The sequence below is a fragment of the Apodemus sylvaticus genome, chromosome 3 (assembly GCF_947179515.1).
Source record: "Apodemus sylvaticus chromosome 3, mApoSyl1.1, whole genome shotgun sequence".
In the NCBI taxonomy this organism is placed as follows: Eukaryota; Metazoa; Chordata; class Mammalia; order Rodentia; family Muridae; genus Apodemus; species Apodemus sylvaticus.
Window position 1 is genome coordinate 170,480,713 of NC_067474.1, and position 17,776 is coordinate 170,498,488.

Here is a 17,776-nt window from a genome sequence, read left to right on the forward strand (position 1 = left end):
AGTGCCAAGCTTGTGTAGACCGAGGAGCTGGACCTCCAGGTCCCCACTGCTCCATGTCGTCTTCCCACGAAGCAGCACGACTAGCATCAGTAATGTGAATGTCATGTCGTCATGGCTCCCGTTCACCTCATCTGAACCTCTAGTCTCCAGTAACAATATGGTAGCAGGGAGGTCATCAGACACAAGCACAGATGAACGGCACCGAGCAGATGCTCTGGAGGTGCCAGCTGCGGTGACTCCTGGAGAAGCAGTGAGGCCAGAGCCTCCTAGCCCGAGGGAGGCAGACTTTCATAGCCTCACCCATCAGATCCTTGCTGGGTCTATAGACTACTCCCTAGAATGGGTACATGGCCAGCCAGAGTCTGCCATCCAGGGCAGCCACCCTACCTGGGCACAAGCGTCTGAGATATGAAGACAGAGCTGGGATCTTAATGCCAAAAGTTGTTCCTTTTTTGTTTGTTTGTTTACTTTGTTTTCCCCCCAGACCCAGTTTCTCTGTGTAACCCTGACTGTCCTGGAACTTGCTCTGAAGGAGGTGGCAGAGCACAGCCCACATGGTCTTCCAGTGTGCAGAGATCTGGAAACCATGTTGTCAGCATTGCGGTTCCCAGTCATTGCCCAGGACATCAGTGGTGCAAGGCACAGAGGCTGCGGGAAAGGACATTAGCTAAGGAATGTCCTTGCATAAGAAAAAGGTTTTTATTAATGCACCATAAGACAGAATTAATATACCTCTGAGAGAAATAATTCTCCCACCTGTAATTTGGAGATATTCCAGAGGCCCAGCTCCTGCAAACCTAGACTCTGGGGAAGGGACATTAATGTCTTTGGCCCCAGGGCCCTGTCGAATACAGAGATGACAGATGCTTCCCCCACTCAGCCTAGTCCCATCGAGGAGCCAGTAGGAGCACGGGGGTCCTACCTGAAGACCACTTTTCCTCAAAGAGACATTGTCCTGAAGCATCTAAGCACCCTTAATGAAGCTGGCCCAAACTGTACCCCCCCTCCCAGGACCCCACCCAGGAACTGCCCTCCGCTCTACCCCTGTCTTCCTGCCTTTGCTGCATAAGTCTTTCGGGAAACACCCCACCTCCTCTGAAGCTCATAATCTGAGGCTCCTACTTTAGCCAGAGCCCCACCCCACCCCTACCTACACCCCCACTCCCACACACAACATCTTAGACCTCTGGCTCTTAGGGGTTGCATCTCTTGCCCAATAAAGAACCCTCAGGAAAAGGGCCACTGGAAGGACCGTGGAGCTTAGTCCTAAAGGAAAGTGGACTGCGATGTGCACATGTGTTTGGGAGGGACTGCCTGTCCACTCTGACTGGGCCATACCACAGAGCTGCCCTACCCTTACTGCCTGCTCTACAGCCCTCTTCCCAGACTCCCTTCCACACACTGTCCAATCCACTCTGCCTGGCCCATGCTTCAGGTGCAAAAGTCCACAGTCATCTCCCAGTCTCCACATTTCCCTATCCATACTCTGGCTGGCTCAGAGAAATACCCAGGACAAAGGTTCGTCCCCAGCCAGGCTCAGCTTCCTGACTCCTGCCTACTCACCTGATGACAGTGAAACTCTCCCTCGACTCAGGGTTCATGGGGCCTCTCTCTGCTTTATTTTTCTGGGCAAACCTTCTGCTCAGCCAGGAGACCTGAACCCTGCTGTCCTGCTGCCTGTCAGCGAGTGGACCAAGGCTGTGCTGAGTTTGCGGACATCCTCCTCGGAGCCCCTCCGCCTGGGATGCAGCCCTATCTGTTCCTGCCCAGCACGCCTGAGGTAGGCCCCAAGACCATAGGGGGGATTCTGCTTAACACCAAGATGCTCCTCTGAACCTTCTCTCTCCTTCTGCCTGACCCACAGAAGGCTAGTGACAGGACTAACGGTGGCCAGAGTCCCCCAGAGGTGCTGCCCACTGCCCAGGAACCTCTAAAAGGCACCAACAGGTAAGATGTGCACTGGCTGGGGTCTGACACAGCCAAGCCGTGGCCTCTCCGAGGGCACCATGGTGAGGGGGCCTGCGAGGTGATGACCAGGAGGAGTTGTAGGGTGTCTAGGAAAACAGACCACATGCCCAAGCCTGTCACTAGAGAATGAGCCTCTGAGCGCAGCACCCATGTCTGTATGGCTGATGGCCACTCTCTGGGTAGCTCACTCAGTAAAGGCTGGAGGGGAACAAGAGGGCGTGTCTCCGCCCTCAGAGGTAGACAGCAGTCAGCAATGAATACGCAGGGATCACTGGAGCACTCATAGAATGGACATGTTTTCCCAACCTTCCATGCCAGGGTATGCTGTGGGCACACCCAATCAGATGCTGTAGCTAGACCCGTCTCACAGGAGAGGAAACTGAGGTATAAGGGCTTACCATTCAGCAATGGCCCTCTTAAATCAAGTCTGGATTTCTGTCTGGCAAATCAGAGGGCTGCTTGTCACAGTGAGAGGTAAAGAGACAGCATGTCTGCTGACTCAGGAGGATATGGCAGCCAGCTCCACCCCCACTCCTCCAATACCTGTGAGCCATGGCATGGTAGGTACCTTGTAGAACAGCCAGCACCCACATGCCAGGTGCCCTGCTAGTGGAACCTGTGGGGTGTAGGCCTTATTGGACCTAGTTGGAGCAGGAAGTCCTAGCAATTCTTGGGAGACTGACTGGCCAGCAGGCCAGGCAAGGGCCAGGGAAGCCAGTGGGCTGGAGAACATTGCTCCTGAGATAGCCAGGGGAGAGCTGAAGAGACAGGTAAAGAGTGCCTACAGTCACCAGCCAGATCTCTCAGGAGACTGTGGCAGCCTTCTGCCCCATGCAGAGGGCAGGAGCCCATGAGGGTATTGAGGTCACTGCCTCAGTGTGGGGCGTACATGAAATGCCCAGTGCAGGGCCAGAGCAGACTGAACCAACAGCAAGGCTACAGGAGAAGAGATGTGTGTGGTGGGGCTAGGAGGGCTTGCCAGAGCTGAGCCGCCTGCTGGCGCTCCCACAGCAGGATTGCTCATCGGCGACGACGCAGTGGGTGTAGGACGAGCCAAGAACACTGGAGGCTGGTAAAGTGCTGGCAGACTGACAGGCCTTTGATGCCCCTTAAAAGGCGGCACTGGGACAGAGCCTCGTACAGTAGGAGATGTGTCCCGTGCTGCTCTGAGTCAGGGTCTGTGAATCGACCACGGAGCATGTTTGTACAACAGCCAAAGCTGATTTAAAAATATAGGCAGGATCTGGCTAGTGTTGAGCTACCATCAGCCTGGTGTCTCCTCCCAGAGAGGATATGAGAGCTGACAGTGAGCACCAGCGTCATTCACGCTGGCTACCCCAGGCCCAGGATGCTCCATCTGACCCTGTGGAGGTCTGCTGCCAAGCCTGTCATGGACACGTTTCTTCCTTCAACTAGAGGCTTTTGCAGCCTCCTTCAGAAAGGATGGGAGGTAGCCAATCCATTTTCCCACCCACCGCTCACTAAGGAATTCTAAGGTGTCTGCAATTAAATGACCACAGAATAAGATTCCTGGACCCCAAGGAGGGGCTGAGCCAGTGTGCAAACTCAAAATGGCCCATGCAGTCAGCGTGCGCTTGGGACCCTGCCTTGCCTGCTTTCTGTATTTCCTCCAGTATCAGTGTCCCTAGCTACAGGCAGTCAGCCGACTCCACCTTCCACTGCTGAGATTAGGGTCATTCTCCTTGGAGCCTTGCCTCTGATCAGCTGGTCTCCTGTTTCCAGAATACAGAAATACCAGGGAGAACTTTAAAATTTTTCATTTGTTTATTTTTATTATTTTTTTAATTTATTATTTATTATTTTATGTGTAAGTACACTATAGCTTTCTTCAGACACACCAGACAAGGGCATCAGATCTCATTATAGATGGTTGTGAGCCACCATGTGGTTGCTGGGAATTGAACTCAGGACCTTTGGAAGAGCAGTCAGTGCTCTTAACTGCTAAGCCATCTCTCCAGCCCTCATTCGTTTATTTTTGCGGTAGGATCTAATGAAGCCCAGGCTGGCTTACACTACCACACCTGGTTTATATAGTGCTGGGCATGGAATTCCATGTTTGTGCACACTAGGCAAGCAGTCTACCAATGAGCTACATCCCGGAGAGGCAATATTGTTAGGGCAACTGCCATCTATATACAAGCTTCAGCCTCATGAATCTCCCCGGCTGCCTCAGTACCATGTTCTCTGGGCCATGAGGTCTCTTGCCTCTTCTGACTTGGCTACCCTTACCTTATCCAAATGCTGTCCTCCAGGAATGCTCACCTCAAGACATTGTCCAGGGCTTCTCAGTTCTGTCCCCTAAAGACCCCCAGATCTCTTGTGAGAGTTTGACCTTTTCCCTAGGAAGAATGCGGGAGCCTTGGACAGGGTCTGTTCCCACTTTGTCCCCAGCGCCTGTGGCAATCAAAGGGTTCTTCATCCTTCTGCTGTTTGGGTATCAGATCCCTAAGTCCTTTGACCAAAAGAGCCGACCTACCAGGATTCTAGGATACCTGTCTTCTCCAGAAGCGTTGCCCAGCCATGCAAACCAGGAGTGCTTCAGTATCTTGGTTTTTCACTTAAGAGCCCAGTAGCATTGTGGGGGGCATACTTTTGGCCTGAACCGCTCACCTGAGTAGGGCATCCTTGAGAGGTAAGGGGAAGAGCAAAGGCCACTAGCTGGCTTGAGGATGAGGAGCCCGGCCGTTGAGCCTTTGTAGGACCATAGAAGGTAGGACTCTTGAGATCTGAGCGTGGAGTCATAAAGACTCAGACCTTGCCAATAAAGACCAGATCTGGAGTGTTTGCCCTTCCCAGCGCTCAGAGAGATGCAGTTCAAGTGCTCCTCAGCCCCCAAGTCTTCTGTCACGTTGGCACCATATTACCTCTGACCTCAGAGTATGGATCATACATTGCAGTACTCAGACCTCTCAGGGGCCCCAACTGCACCTGGTTCTGCCAGTTGGCCTACTACTGCCCAGCTACTGGGAGCACCTTGTGGATCTGTGACCCAGCATTTGCCACACTTTGTGCCAGAATGTGCATACAACTCCCAACCACACAGAGAGACAGTCACAGCTGTCCTGAGCAAACCCTTGGTCTGGCTCTTCCAGGGGTCTCCAAGAGGGTATAGCTGTGATCATTTGGGTCCCTAGCTTTCTAGTTAGTCACTAGACAGATAGGACCACAGGGCTACATCCCCTGTTCCTGCCTAACCCAGTGGGACTGGCTGCCACACCTGGGTCAAAGTTCTTAACTTTCCCTCTCTCCTGGCAAAGACTGGAGTCTGAGCCTAAGATGCCAAGGAAGGAACAGTTTTAGCCAGCTCAGGTAAGCTCATGAGATCACTGCAGCTTTCAGACATCACCACCACTGCACACTACCTCAGCCTGCCAGGTGTGAGGCGAGAAGCCCCTCACACTTGCTGGAAAATGGCCACTAAACTGGAAGCCACTATGGCCCCATGAGAACCCTCCCACCCCCACGTGCCCTCTCAGCATAGAAACATGGATCCTAGTGGCTCAACTGAGGCTATAAGCCAGCTGGTCAGGGCTTGGCATACCTCAGGTATCAGAAGTTATGGGGGGGAGGGGATGACGGATCATAGCCTCTGGGTGTTTAGCAGAACACCCAGGAGGCTTGTCAGTGGAGAAGCTGAGAAGTTCAGGGAGCTGTCATCCCAAGAGTGACCTAAGAGTGATCCTGTCGATGGTATCAAGGGTGGGCCCAAGACATGCTGGGATTCTATCTCTGAGGACACACCTGTCCCTCAAACTACAGTCTCCTAGTTAGGGCTTCTTTCTCTGCGATGAGCCATGACCCTGGAGAGGAAAAGGTTTATTCAGCTTACACTCCCACACCACATCACTGTTCATCACCGAAGGAAGTCAGGCAGGAACTCAGACAGGGCAGGAACTCAGACAGGGCAGGAGTTAATGTCGGGGTGCTGCTTACTGGCTGGCTCATCGAGGCTCACTCACCCTGCTTTGTTCTGTTCTTGTTTTGTTTTTCAAGACACGGTTTCTCTGTGTTTTTCCCCTGGCTAACCTGAAGCTCTCTCTATAGACCAGTCTGGCCTCAAACTCATATACATCTACCTGCCTCAGCCTCCTGAGTGCCAGGGTCTAAAAGTATATGCCTGGCCTCTTTCTTATAGAGCCCGGAGCCCTGGGTCTCATGGGTGCTTTTTCTCAGTTGAGGTTCGATCCTTTCAGATGACTGTAGCTGTGTCAAGTTGATGTAAAACCAGCCAGCACATACTCTTATCCCTTTGGCCTGCACGAAATACTCTAGGCTTCTGGGTACTGGGGAAAGACTGACCCTGGCCACCAGCCGGTGACTCTTGAATCCTCAGACAGCCTCATTGATTAGATTTGCCTGAGTCAGACTCAGCAGTTACCACTGTCATTCCAGAGGCTTCAGACAAAAGGGAGGAGTGAGTGAGGAAGGAGCTCCCCCCCCCCCTTGCAGAGATTGAGAGTGACACAACCACCCTGTAATTTCAGGCAGGGCAGTGGAGCCAAGGGTCTGATTTACATAAGATACAGCCTTTGGAGGCCTGCCTGCCTCTTTCAACTCTCAGGCATCCTTCTGGAACATCTCATCTGAATACAGAAATGTCCCCTTGTGCTCCCTAAAAACAGGCACTTTGGCAGGGACGGGGAGGCATAAGATCTCAGCAATACCAAGCTTAACATGAGCAAGGTCCTGTGGGCACAGGTTTGTGCCTGTCTCACTCCTCTGGCCGTCATGGCCTGTGGGAAGCTCACCAGGCCCAGTCACCTGTGTACACAGCAGGGAAGGAGATCAGCAAGTGCAGAGCCTGGTCCCTGTGAGCAAGGAGCTCTTGACTTCCAGACCCCACTGACTGTCACTGCTGAGGTTGGCACTAGGCCTGGAAGGGCTGGATGACAGGGAGAGATGGGGTCCTACCTAGAGTCCCTGGGCTCTGGGGAAAGGTTTTTCACGTCCTCAAAGCCTTAATACATGGCCACCCAAAGCCAGACCAATACTCTTACAAGGAAGGAAAGGGATTGTAGATGGATACACCCACCCCATCACCATGGTCAGGTTGGCAGTAGGTGCGGGTCCTGCAGGCGCCTTCTGTGGGCTTTCCTGGGAGTGAGCATGTTTCCGTCCAGGGCCCCTTGCCGCATTCCTGCAGAGACATTCCAGGCATGTTTTGGAATTTCACTACATGACAAAGGGCCCTGTCAGTCCCTGCACGATATGAAGTTGTGTCAGCTGCAAAGGATGGACTTGATTTAATAAGTGTGGCTGCGAATTTGTCCAGCCACACATGAGCATTCCACAGAATTGGGGACGGGCTTTGGTTACACTTCCCCCCAGAAACTCTAATTGCATGCCTTGTGATGGAAAGAATGTGTCTGCCTACAACCCCACTAGTGAGGGGGCCGAGACACGTTCAGCCACTCGGTAACATATACGGGAAGTCCTGGCAGACGACCTTGGGCCTGATTGCATATTGGGTCTCTCACCCCACTCACCCAATGCCTGACACATGCTGGGGACTGTCAGGGCCCCTCCTTCCTCCTCAGCTCTGAGGGAAATGGTTCTAATTAAGACTTCCATGATTAGTCATTTAATCAGTCATTAGGCCAACACAGATGGAGTCAATTAATTTTTTTAATATTCTTGAAAAGATAGTCAATGACAGTCAGCCCTCCGAGCTGGCTGTAGGTGGCCACTGTGTACCTAACACTGGACTCTTGTCCCTTTAAGGAACCAGCAAACACTCATGGTAGGGAGATACAGGAATCCTAGGCTCTCACCTGCCCTGAACCTGGGGCTTCTAGACGGTGCTGACGGCAAGGCTGCCTCCCAGCAAGCCTATGAGTCGTCACAAGCCATAGCACAACAGCACCAGGACCTTTAGGGCAAGAACCCACTGGCTCGGAGCTTGAAACAGTATGGTGCAGAGGTGGCCTTGAGCCCTGGACATATCCTGACATGCTAAGGCAGCCGTGCATCCCACAGCCAACAGAGACATAGCACACCCTAGGTCCATAACCCGAGAGACTCATAGCCTCGGAGGCTCTTGCACCCAGCCATTGTGTATGGGACGCAGAGAAGGAGGCCGCCAGGCTGTTGGGTGAGGATAAAACACAGGAAGTGGTCTCACAGCTCCTCACTGCCTCCCTTCAGTCCCGACTTGCCAGATCACCCAGGCTATTGATGCCATGACACCATGGGCCTGGCTCACCCTGGGGCTTATTCTGAATGCACTTTCGGTCACCTCGCTCCCCTTCGCTTCCCATACAAGCCGTGCCGGGGAACTCTGGGGAAAATGCTTTTTAGTGATCTCTAATAGACCCAGACGCTCACCCTCTGTCTGCAGGGCGTATGCTTCGTGGATGCAGATCAACAGACCTCACATCAGCCCCGGGATTCAGGTCCCCATAGCATAGCTGCAGGGAACGTGGAGGGTGCTATAACCAGGTCTGCCCCAGGAGGAAGATCAACACCCCAGGGATGAGGAGCTGGGCAGCCCTGTGTGGCGAGGCTCCTGTGTAGGCACAGGATGAAGTAGGAGTTACATCATGTGACTGGGAGGCTCTGGCTGCCTGAGCCCATATGGTCCTCTATCACCCGGCTGCCCTGGGGAAGCAAGGAGAGATGAAGGGATTCCCAGGTCCCTCCTTTCTTCAGGATGTTTATTTTTTAAAGTGTGTGCACGCATGCATGTAAACATGTGAAGTTGCTGCCACAGCCCAAAAGAGTGTGTCAGATCCTCTGGAGGCAGAGTTAGTAACTGGCTGCAAGGCACCTGATTAGGGTGCTGGGAACCGAAATCCTGAGTTTCTGCAAGAGCAGCAGGTGCATTTAACTGTTGAGCCATCTTCCCAGCTTCCTCTAAAAAGTTTTAAGGACTGAAAAATGAGCCCTGTCCAGTCCAAGAAGGAGTAACAAACTGAAACAGGTGTGAGGGCTAGGCAGGAGCAGCTGGCCCTGGATGTGCCCTTGTCCTGGCCCCTGGTTCCCTAATCTCCCCCTACAGCAGTCTGTTTCCTGCTGGTGCTGGTGCTGGGATAATGATCCAGGAAGAATGAGACACAGGACAGCAACCTTAACCCCTCATGTGCCACTGTCAAGGGCCTCTTCCCCAGCTGAACAGGTATCTGCCTCCAAACAAAGTGAACAAACTGGGCTTCCCGCCTGGGACCGGGCACGGGACAGTGAAGTGATAAACCCCTGTTCTATTGCCTAGGAAACATGCACAGCTGTCCATAGCTGTCCAGAATCTTGGTTGAGCCCTGTTTGGGGCCTCATGGGAGTGGTGTATGACCAGCCTGGCCTGTGTGCTGAAGTTCTTGCCCTGGCCTGTATCCAGGAGAAGGAATCACAGGACTGGAATCAGCACCCTGCCTTTGGGAGCACAGATATCACTGACCAAACACTCAAACCTCCATTCCTCTTCTTAGAAACGCAGTGAAAGCTTCAGCATGTGTGTGTGTGTGTGTGTGTGTGTGTGTGTGTGTGTGTGTGTGTGTGTGTGTGTGTGAGACAGTTCTAATTTTGGAACTTTGGCCTAGGCTGGATCTTTAGAAAGATGCCTTTATACCATCATGGTCTGTTAGTGCAGGGGCTTGGACGCATTCAACCTCTAAGGACCCTGGGACAGAAGCATCTACTCAGGCTCCTAGCCTTGACTTGGAGGTTCAGATAGGTTAATCAGAGACCTAGGAACCTGTACCTTTCATCCATGTGGCAACCTTTCCTCTAGCCTGGAATCTAGGACTCACTGGGCTCAGCACCTACTTCAGGTTCCTGCCTAGGCCAGACGAGGCACAAGGAGGGTGGTGGGTGTCTGTTTTTATAAGCTAGCCTACCATGAGAAAAATGGTGAAAGAAGACCCACTTTAGCACCCCAGAGCTCCTGCAGGGCTTGTGAAGTCTGATCTGTAGCCACTGAGGGCCAAGCCCATGCAGCTATGGACAGAAAGGCATAGCTGCTGTGTCTGGGCTCTGGCTGGAGCTCTATCGCCTACACCCCGTTTTGCTGTTCCCACTCCTCTATGAGATCAGACTGTTCAGGCCCCCCACAACATAAGGCCACAGCAACTCAGCTCTCCAGTGAGCCACAGAGCCCCACAATGCCCTTCACAAACACACTTTGGTATTGTGGCTGAAGGCTACTGCAGGAAGCAGCAGTGTGGGTCCCTGACAACCCAATGGTAGCTAGGACTGAGAACCCATGTGAAACCCCTGCCACACCCCAAGCTGCTGGGACAGGTGACAGCGTGGGTACGGAGGAGGCTGTGCCGTGTCTAGTCAATTTGGAACCAGCCTCCTGCCATGCCTCAGGCCTACAGCCTCCATGTGCCTCTGATGCCTGTGTTCTCCAGCAGAGCCCACATGGACTTGAGAGAAAAGGCAGAGGCCTCTTGCCCAGAGGAATAATACTTACTAGCCACCCTGCTCCACAGAGACCCCATGGCCCCTGGATCTGTGACCTCCTGTAGCTTGGAACAAGGCTTCTCCGAAGCTGAGCCTGTTTGGCTAATGGTAGAATTCTGAACAAGCATGAGCGTGCTCATTCGGTGACCTCTGGGGGTGAGCATCAGAGCTTTCCTCTTTGCTGAGAAGCATCTGCCCTCAGACTTGTACCCTTGTACCATGTCAGGTGATGGGGCAGTGCCCATGCCTGGACTTCACTGAGAGCTGGCACTCGTCCCATCCACCGGATTCTTGGAAGGTGAATTGGTATTAACTGGGCACCCTCTTCTGGTATCGGGCTGTAGTGATGGGGACATAGTTTTGCTTCCAGCAAAGACAGAATATGTGGGATTGCACCTGTTCCCTCAAAAATAAAGGAGAAGCAGTTAAAAACCAGAGAGAGAGAGATGAGTGCCAGTCAGTCAGGGAAGGGCAGGGAGCCCCAAGGGGCGGAAACAGTCAAGGATGGATGGTCTCCTGGCTGCAGGGCTGGGAAGAGAATCCAGGCAAGTCTGGGAGCCTCCTGAGGAGAGGAGACAGAGCTGGGAGCCTGTGAAAAGGCAGCGTGAGGCCAGCCTGAGGAGAGCTCCAAGACAGCCAGGGCTACACAGAGAAACCCTGTCTGGAAAAACTGAAAAGGAAAGATGAGCCTTGGTCAGCCAGTCGAGTTGAGGTCAGCGTACACAGGCCCCAGGACAGAGCCACCTGTGTGCAGGGTAGAAAACACCCAGCTGGAGACCTGGAAACACACAGGGCACTGGCAGAGTTCCCTTAGTAGTTCAGAATAATTAACCTGAACTAAAACAACACCCAGCAAGCCCTGAAGGCAAAACCAAGATGGAAGGCACCTTCTCTAGGTGACCAAATGTCGAGAACACTTCAGTGGGCACAGAAGGACCCCAGTCCATACTGTGCATTGTCTGAAGAAAGACTGGAAAGGGCCGAGGGTGCAGCTCAGCAAGGAGTATTAGCCTAGCACCCTGGAGGCCCTAAGCTCTGCCACCACACCACTAAGTCAGCAAGCAAGTGAAGGACACAGAGAAACAGCCTATAATGAGTTTATCAACAGCCAGACTCCATGCTCACCAGGAAAGCTGAAGGAGCAGGGAGAAGCACCAAGTCAAACTAGCAGGAGCCTGTGGAGCTCTGTTCAGTCAGGAGCACAGACCCAACAAGGGTATTCACAGACCCTGGACACCACACTAACCCGCAAAATAATCCAGAAGCTGGCAGGAATAAAACATTCAGAGGGAGGACCTTCCTGAGGTACGGCTGTGCTGACCCGAAGGCGGTCTCCAAATCATTCCGGGAACTGAGAGGGAGCTGATGAGACAAGCAGAACACACAGGGAGCTAAAGACTCCAGAAGGGGCCAGGCAGTGATGGCACACGCCTTTAATCACAGCATTCAGGAGGCAGAGGCAGGCAGATTTCTGAGTTCAAGGCCAGCCTGGTCTACAGAGTGAGTTCCCAGACAGCCAGGGCTGCACAGAGAAATCCTGTCTTGAAAAGCACCCCCCTCTTCAGAAAAAAAAAAAAAAAAGACTCCAGAAGGGGAGAGAAGGAGAAGGAACAGGAAAGCACTCGGGAGAAATGATGGCCAAGTATTTTTTTTTTTTTTGTTGGCCGAATTTTAAGTTTTTTATATCCTTATTTTTATATTTTATTTTGTATGCCAGTATGACTGTGAGACTTTGAGCACACACTACAGCGAGGAGGTCAAAGGACGAGTTTGAAGAGTCAGTCTTCTATTCCATCGTGGGGTCAAAGGGTCACCAGGCCTATGCAGCAAATGCCTTCACCCACCACCAGCCTTGCTTCTTTAGAGGTTCAGATTGCCCAGTCCAGCTTTGAACTCCTAATCCTCCTGCCTTCACCTCTCAAACACTGGGATTTGAACTTCTGAATTAGGGCAAACTTCTAAAAATTCTCAGTGGAAATAAAAATTCACACCAGGAGTTTCGGTCATAACAAAGTATGGTGGGGCAAGCATTCCTGGGGTGCCCACCTGCGGCAACAGAGACGACAGCGCAGTCCACAGTACGCTTGCCTAGCACATGCATAGTTTCAGTGCTCAGCACCCTGCAAATATATATATACACAAATGTATATAGAGACAGACAGACAGACAGACAGACAGACACACACACACACACAGAGAGAGAGAGAGAGAGAGAGAGAGAGAGAGAGAGAGAGAGACTCAGAAAAGGTCATACAGCATTCTAGACTTCCTCAAGGATACCAGCCCAGTTTATGGGCCCTTCCCTGCCCAGTGCTGGCAACTGTCTCCTCAGCTGGGCTGCAAGAAATGTTTCTCAGGATCTCTGTTCTGATTCCCCTCCGCTGAGCATGTGCATACCGTTCCTACCTGAAGCTCTCCCTCACACAGCTACCAGGTTCTCTTCTCTCAAACTATCTCTCAGGTCTGCTGGAGACCTGGCCTGAGTCCTGACCACATGCCTCGCTCCACTGCCCGGTTAACCACTGGCTCTGAGGGCCCCTCACTCAAGACGCCAGCTCCTGCCTGCCTCTGTCTGGCTTCCTCAAAGCCCTGGGGGTCTCTAAAAACTCTCAGAACTCTCAGGGTTCTTGGAACCCCCTTTATTTCTCTTAAAGCTGGCAGCCTGACAGACTCTAGTTACTCCTGCTGCTAAATTATTTATCTCTTCTCCTTTAAGGTGACTCTTGGGTCCAGCTGAGGCCCATTTTCCCTACTTAAAATGAAGTCATTTAAAAATCTTTTTGTCTTTAATTTTTTATCACCCAAACCAGGCATGTGGTCTTTTAAGTTTGTCAAGGGATTGGGAACCGCTGGTATTTAAGCCCCACCTAAACAGGGACCCTCTGCACTGTCCCTTAGCTCTGCACTGGCTGTTGGCCACCTTGAGCCACTAGTGACAGGAAATCAGCTGTCCCAGATGGAGGGCCAGGGTCAGGGAGGAGGCCCAATGGCTGTAGTTTTGAGGCTCCTCCCACCTCCATAGAGACCCATCGTTCAGCACACAGCTCAACTCGACCATCTGGGATAGAGGCCAGGTGTCCACATGGAGCCAGCACCCTCATTCCCCACCCCCATGCCTGCCCCCCTCCCAGTCAGGAAACAGGAGAGGCTCCACAAACAATTCAGAGACCTAAACCTGGGATGTGCCAGAGGGCCCCATATTGCCACGTGTACTGGCCACATTCAGCAGGGCCTTGCCAGGTCCTCCTCAGAGGACCCACCCGGGCAGCTGGTTCTTCTTCGGGGTGTGTCTCCAAAGCTGGACCAGCTCTCATTGGCTGTTTTCAAAGCCCCAGGGTGTGTGGGTCTCGGGTTTGCACCTACCTTGGGAATACCACAGGGTTCCTGTGGATCCTGTGGGTAGCAGTGAGGGTCTGTCTTTCAGACACAGGAACCAGGGGAGAGCCTCTGGATAGGGGTCACAGAGCCAGGCCTCTCTCCTCTGCCCATCTTCATTTCTCCCTCTACTTCTCTCAGTTAGGAGTCTCCCAGGTGACACTTGCCTTTTGCTTATTGGAAGGATCACAAGGTCTCTCAGCCTCAAGTCATGTCTCTTTTAATGTGTGTGTGTTTGTGTGTGTGTGTGTGTGTGTCAAAGGACAACCTTGGATGCCATCCTCAGGAACTTTACCCACTTCCTCTGAGACAAGGTTTCTCATTGGCCTGGCGCTCAGCAATTAAGCCAGACTGGTTGGCCAGCAAGTCCCAGAGACGACTCCTCACCAGTGCTGGGGTTACAGACACACACCACCATGCCTGGTGTTTTCACATGGGGATTTAACCAGGGTCCTCCTGCTTGCAAAGCAACAGTTTTACTGACTACGCCATCTCTCTACTGACTAGGCCCTTGAGTCACTTCTTTCTGAAAGATAATGTATCCCTTGGCAGCCTCCAAGCAGGTTTAGACCTCAGTTGTCCTCAGACCAGCTCCCAGCTCCTTTTCCATCACGTCAGTCTGGGTACGAGAGCCTCTAGCATTCCAAAAGCCATACCTTGGTTCTGAGGAAGCGAGACTGGCCAGGGTCATTGGGTGGTTGTCACGCACCTGCCCAGCAACTCTGGGATTAGGAGGCCCCAAGGTGGGGCCTAGAGGGCAGGGAACCAGGAATGGGCTGCCTAGGAGAATCACAGAGAAAGCATGACTCACACATGTCTCTGTTATCCTGGGGCCCAGAATTTGCCTCAGAACTGTTGGCCTTGGTTTGGGTGGAATCAATACCCAAAGAGGATTGCCAGAATACTCAGGTGTCCTCCTTTGCTCCCCACAGGCCTGATGCGACCACAGTAGCGCCATCGACAGCTGCATACCTAGGTGGGTATTTAGATGTGGACCATGAAGAAGCCCTTCACTGTATTTACAAAGGCAGAGGCAAATAGTGCCTGGGGGACAGGCCTGTGGGTAGCAGTGGTGGTCCAGGGAAGGCTTGTACTCAGGTATCCCAGAGGTAGATGGAGGTGTGTGTGTTGTGGGTAGGGCAAACATTATAAGCTTCTTCCAGACCTATGTGAAAGGGGGCTGAGGCTGTGAGGCCTTCAGGCAGACTGACAGAGAAGAATGTTCCAGAAAGGATAGAGCCGAGTGGGCAGTGACAGAAGGTTTGGGTATCAGAGTGTGTGGAGATGTATGGGCTCTCCTTGCTATCAGGAGAGTAGCTGCCAAGGTGGTGGCTGAATTAACAAAGGACCTGACAAGAGCTAAGCCAATAGCAGCTGGACATGAAGGGCGTGGGAAACACGGCATGGCCATGAGTCGCGGATGCTCAGGCCCTCTTATGCCCTAGCACAGAATCCCTGCATACTGGTATACCCGGCCCTCCTAAGGACAGTAAGAGCAACCTGTGGGCTCTAAGGTCTCAGCCAGCAGAGCCCAACGTTGGGGAAAAGGATCACTGAGCCAGGGTCTTTTCGGAGCTGTTGTAGACCTAGGGAGCTGGGCCTGGGCGGGAGGGGAGGCCTTTGAACTAAAGTCCCTATTGTGAAGTTATCCTTGGTCTTGGCGAAACAGTCAAGCCTGGGCCCTTCCCTCCATGCTAGAGAGGCCCCAGTCCCAGAGAGCCAGGGAGGCCAAGGTTTTGACTTCATTAGAGCATAAGACAGAAATGACTTCTCTAGACAAAGTACCCTCCTCTAGAAGGGTCTGGGGCTGGGCAGCTTGTCTGCCTAGCCTAAAACATCAGCCTTGTTCAGCACCTTGAACATCCTGGTGGGAGGCCATCAGCCATGAGAGCCATCTCATATAGGATCACAGGAAGCTGAAAGAAATCAGCAGGGCCTTGAGGTCAGGGTGAGCCTGGGCTTGCAGCTGTAAGGTGGGCTCTACTAGAAAGAGCCTGGAAGAGGCAAGAGGCAGGCAGGGTGGGTGGAGCATTCCTACCCACACCTGCTGCTGAGTCTTTACATTGGCACTGGGTGAAGTCCGTCACCTCCGGACAGCAAGAAGAATCTTCAGCTCTAGGATTGAGGGTGCCACACAGGGCAATGCCAGGTGACAGCCAACCCCCTCAGCAAGAGCCGGCCTGCGGGACAGGATTGGAGCCCACAACTGAACAATGTGGTGTTGGGACCAGGCCTCCAGTGCAGCCACCAGCCAGCGCTTCTCATACCAGTCTTGTGCATCTGATGGGGGACAGGCCCAGGAACAGGGTCAGCTCAGGCCTGTGGCCTGGCTCAGCGGCCATGGCCGTGAGCTCACACTGGCTCCCCTGGCCAGCACCCTTGGCCCAGCCTGGTGCAGCTGCATGTTCCTGGGAACGCCTAGAGATGGGCTGCTTGGGAACACTGTGGCTGCGTCGCTATGCAGGGCTTTCTTCCAGCTGCCAGAGAGGCTGGCCTGCTGCCAGTGCTTTACTGATACAATGTGTGTCCCCCACCCCAAGGACCCCAGTCCCAGTTCGTAGGCCTCCTAGAGCCAGTTTCCCTGAAGAAACTGACCCAAGGTCAAGCAAATTTCTCCAGCCCCCAGGCCCACTCTCATCCTGTCCAGGAAGGCCCAGCCCTTAGCTGAGCCAGAATGGAGGGTAACTACTTGCTCAGTGGCTGGAATGTCACTCGGCTGGGCTCTGCTGTGCTTGGTGGTGGGAGCCTGCCCCAACCCAGTTTCAGCTGCGGCCACATTCCTGGTGTGAGCCTGGGCCAGCCAAGGAGCTTTTTCCACACTCTGGTGCCAGCCCCAGCGGGCTCAGGGGAGGGAGAGAGGGCTGTTTCTATGGCAACTTCCCTTTTTGTTATTTCTTATTTTCTTTTTTATGGTTTCTCCAACTTTGAAGCTCTCCAGACAGTTTACAGACTGTGGAAAGGAAAAGTGTTTTCCCTCCTCTACCTCCCCCCCAGGCCTTCCCTCCCCCTGCCCCCCCAGGCCTTCCCTTCCCCCAGCCCCCAGGCTTTCCCTCCCCCAGCCCCCAACCTTTCCCTCCCCCTGCCCCCCAGGCTTTCCCTCCCCCCAGCCCCCTAGGGTTTTCCCTTTCCCAGCCCCCTCCAGGGCCTCAGGACCCCACCAGACACTTTAAGCCTTCAGAGGCCCAGCTATTTCTTAAATATTTAGAGAAAATGAATGTGTTTTCTCCAAAAACAATGTAGTCAAGGATTTACAAAAAAAGACTTAGCCACATGTGGTCTAATTAGCAGTTGGGAGCAGGGGTCTCTGTGGCTTGACCCTGAGGGCAGTCTGTACATCTGTCCTCTCCCCACACCACTGCTTGCTTCAGATCCAGGCTGGATCTGAGAAGCCCATTGCTTTGCCCAAACGCTTGCCAACCAAACACCCAGCCTCAGGATGGCAGTCTGTGGCAGGCAGAGATGACTGGGCTGAGATACCTGAGAAGGGTGGTAGACAGACCTTGGTCACACCAGCCCAATGACACCCCTGCCTGTCTCTCACAGGGGAGTATGTGCTCATGGTCTGTGATGTGACCAGTCCTCCATTCCTGGGCCACAGGCTGCCCACCACCTTCAAACACCTGCGGATCTTGGCAAAGGGGGATACTCACTGGCCTCATGTCCCTGAAGATCACCCAGAAGCTCTGAGCTAGAGGCCACTCCTGGCCGTTGGACATAAAAGAGCTAGCAATACCCTCAAGGGAAGGCCACCCTTCGTTGAATGGAGATTCATGCTGCTTCCACCCCCACCCCACCCCCACCCCCCGTCTCTGGGACCAAATCCTCTATTCCTAAACCCTGAGAGTTGGGGCTGGCCCATGTGAGCCCCACAGGTACCGACTTCAATAAAACTCTAAATACCAACCCTGAGTAGCACCTTGGCCTTAGCACTGATTTGGGTTGGACACAGATAGGGGCTCAGTGTCCCAGTGCCCTCTGAGGACCCTGGTATCTACCCCACCAACACTATTCCCAG

The 17,776-nt window shown here is 53.1% G+C and overlaps 1 protein-coding gene across 1 annotated transcript in view; it reads left to right on the forward strand.

The window, feature by feature from the left end:
- The window catches only part of Morn1 (MORN repeat containing 1), a 58,607-nt gene extending 41,067 nt beyond the window's left edge, over positions 1–17,540 (forward strand). Inside the window, exons 11-14 of the mRNA XM_052178346.1 lie at positions 1,647–1,780; positions 1,865–1,947; positions 14,694–14,737; positions 17,305–17,540. Of these exons, the coding sequence (XP_052034306.1) occupies positions 1,647–1,780; positions 1,865–1,947; positions 14,694–14,737; positions 17,305–17,453 (410 nt within the window). The 3' untranslated portion in view covers positions 17,454–17,540. The remainder of the gene's footprint in view (positions 1–1,646; positions 1,781–1,864; positions 1,948–14,693; positions 14,738–17,304) is intronic.
- The last annotated feature ends 236 nt before the right edge of the window (positions 17,541–17,776 follow it).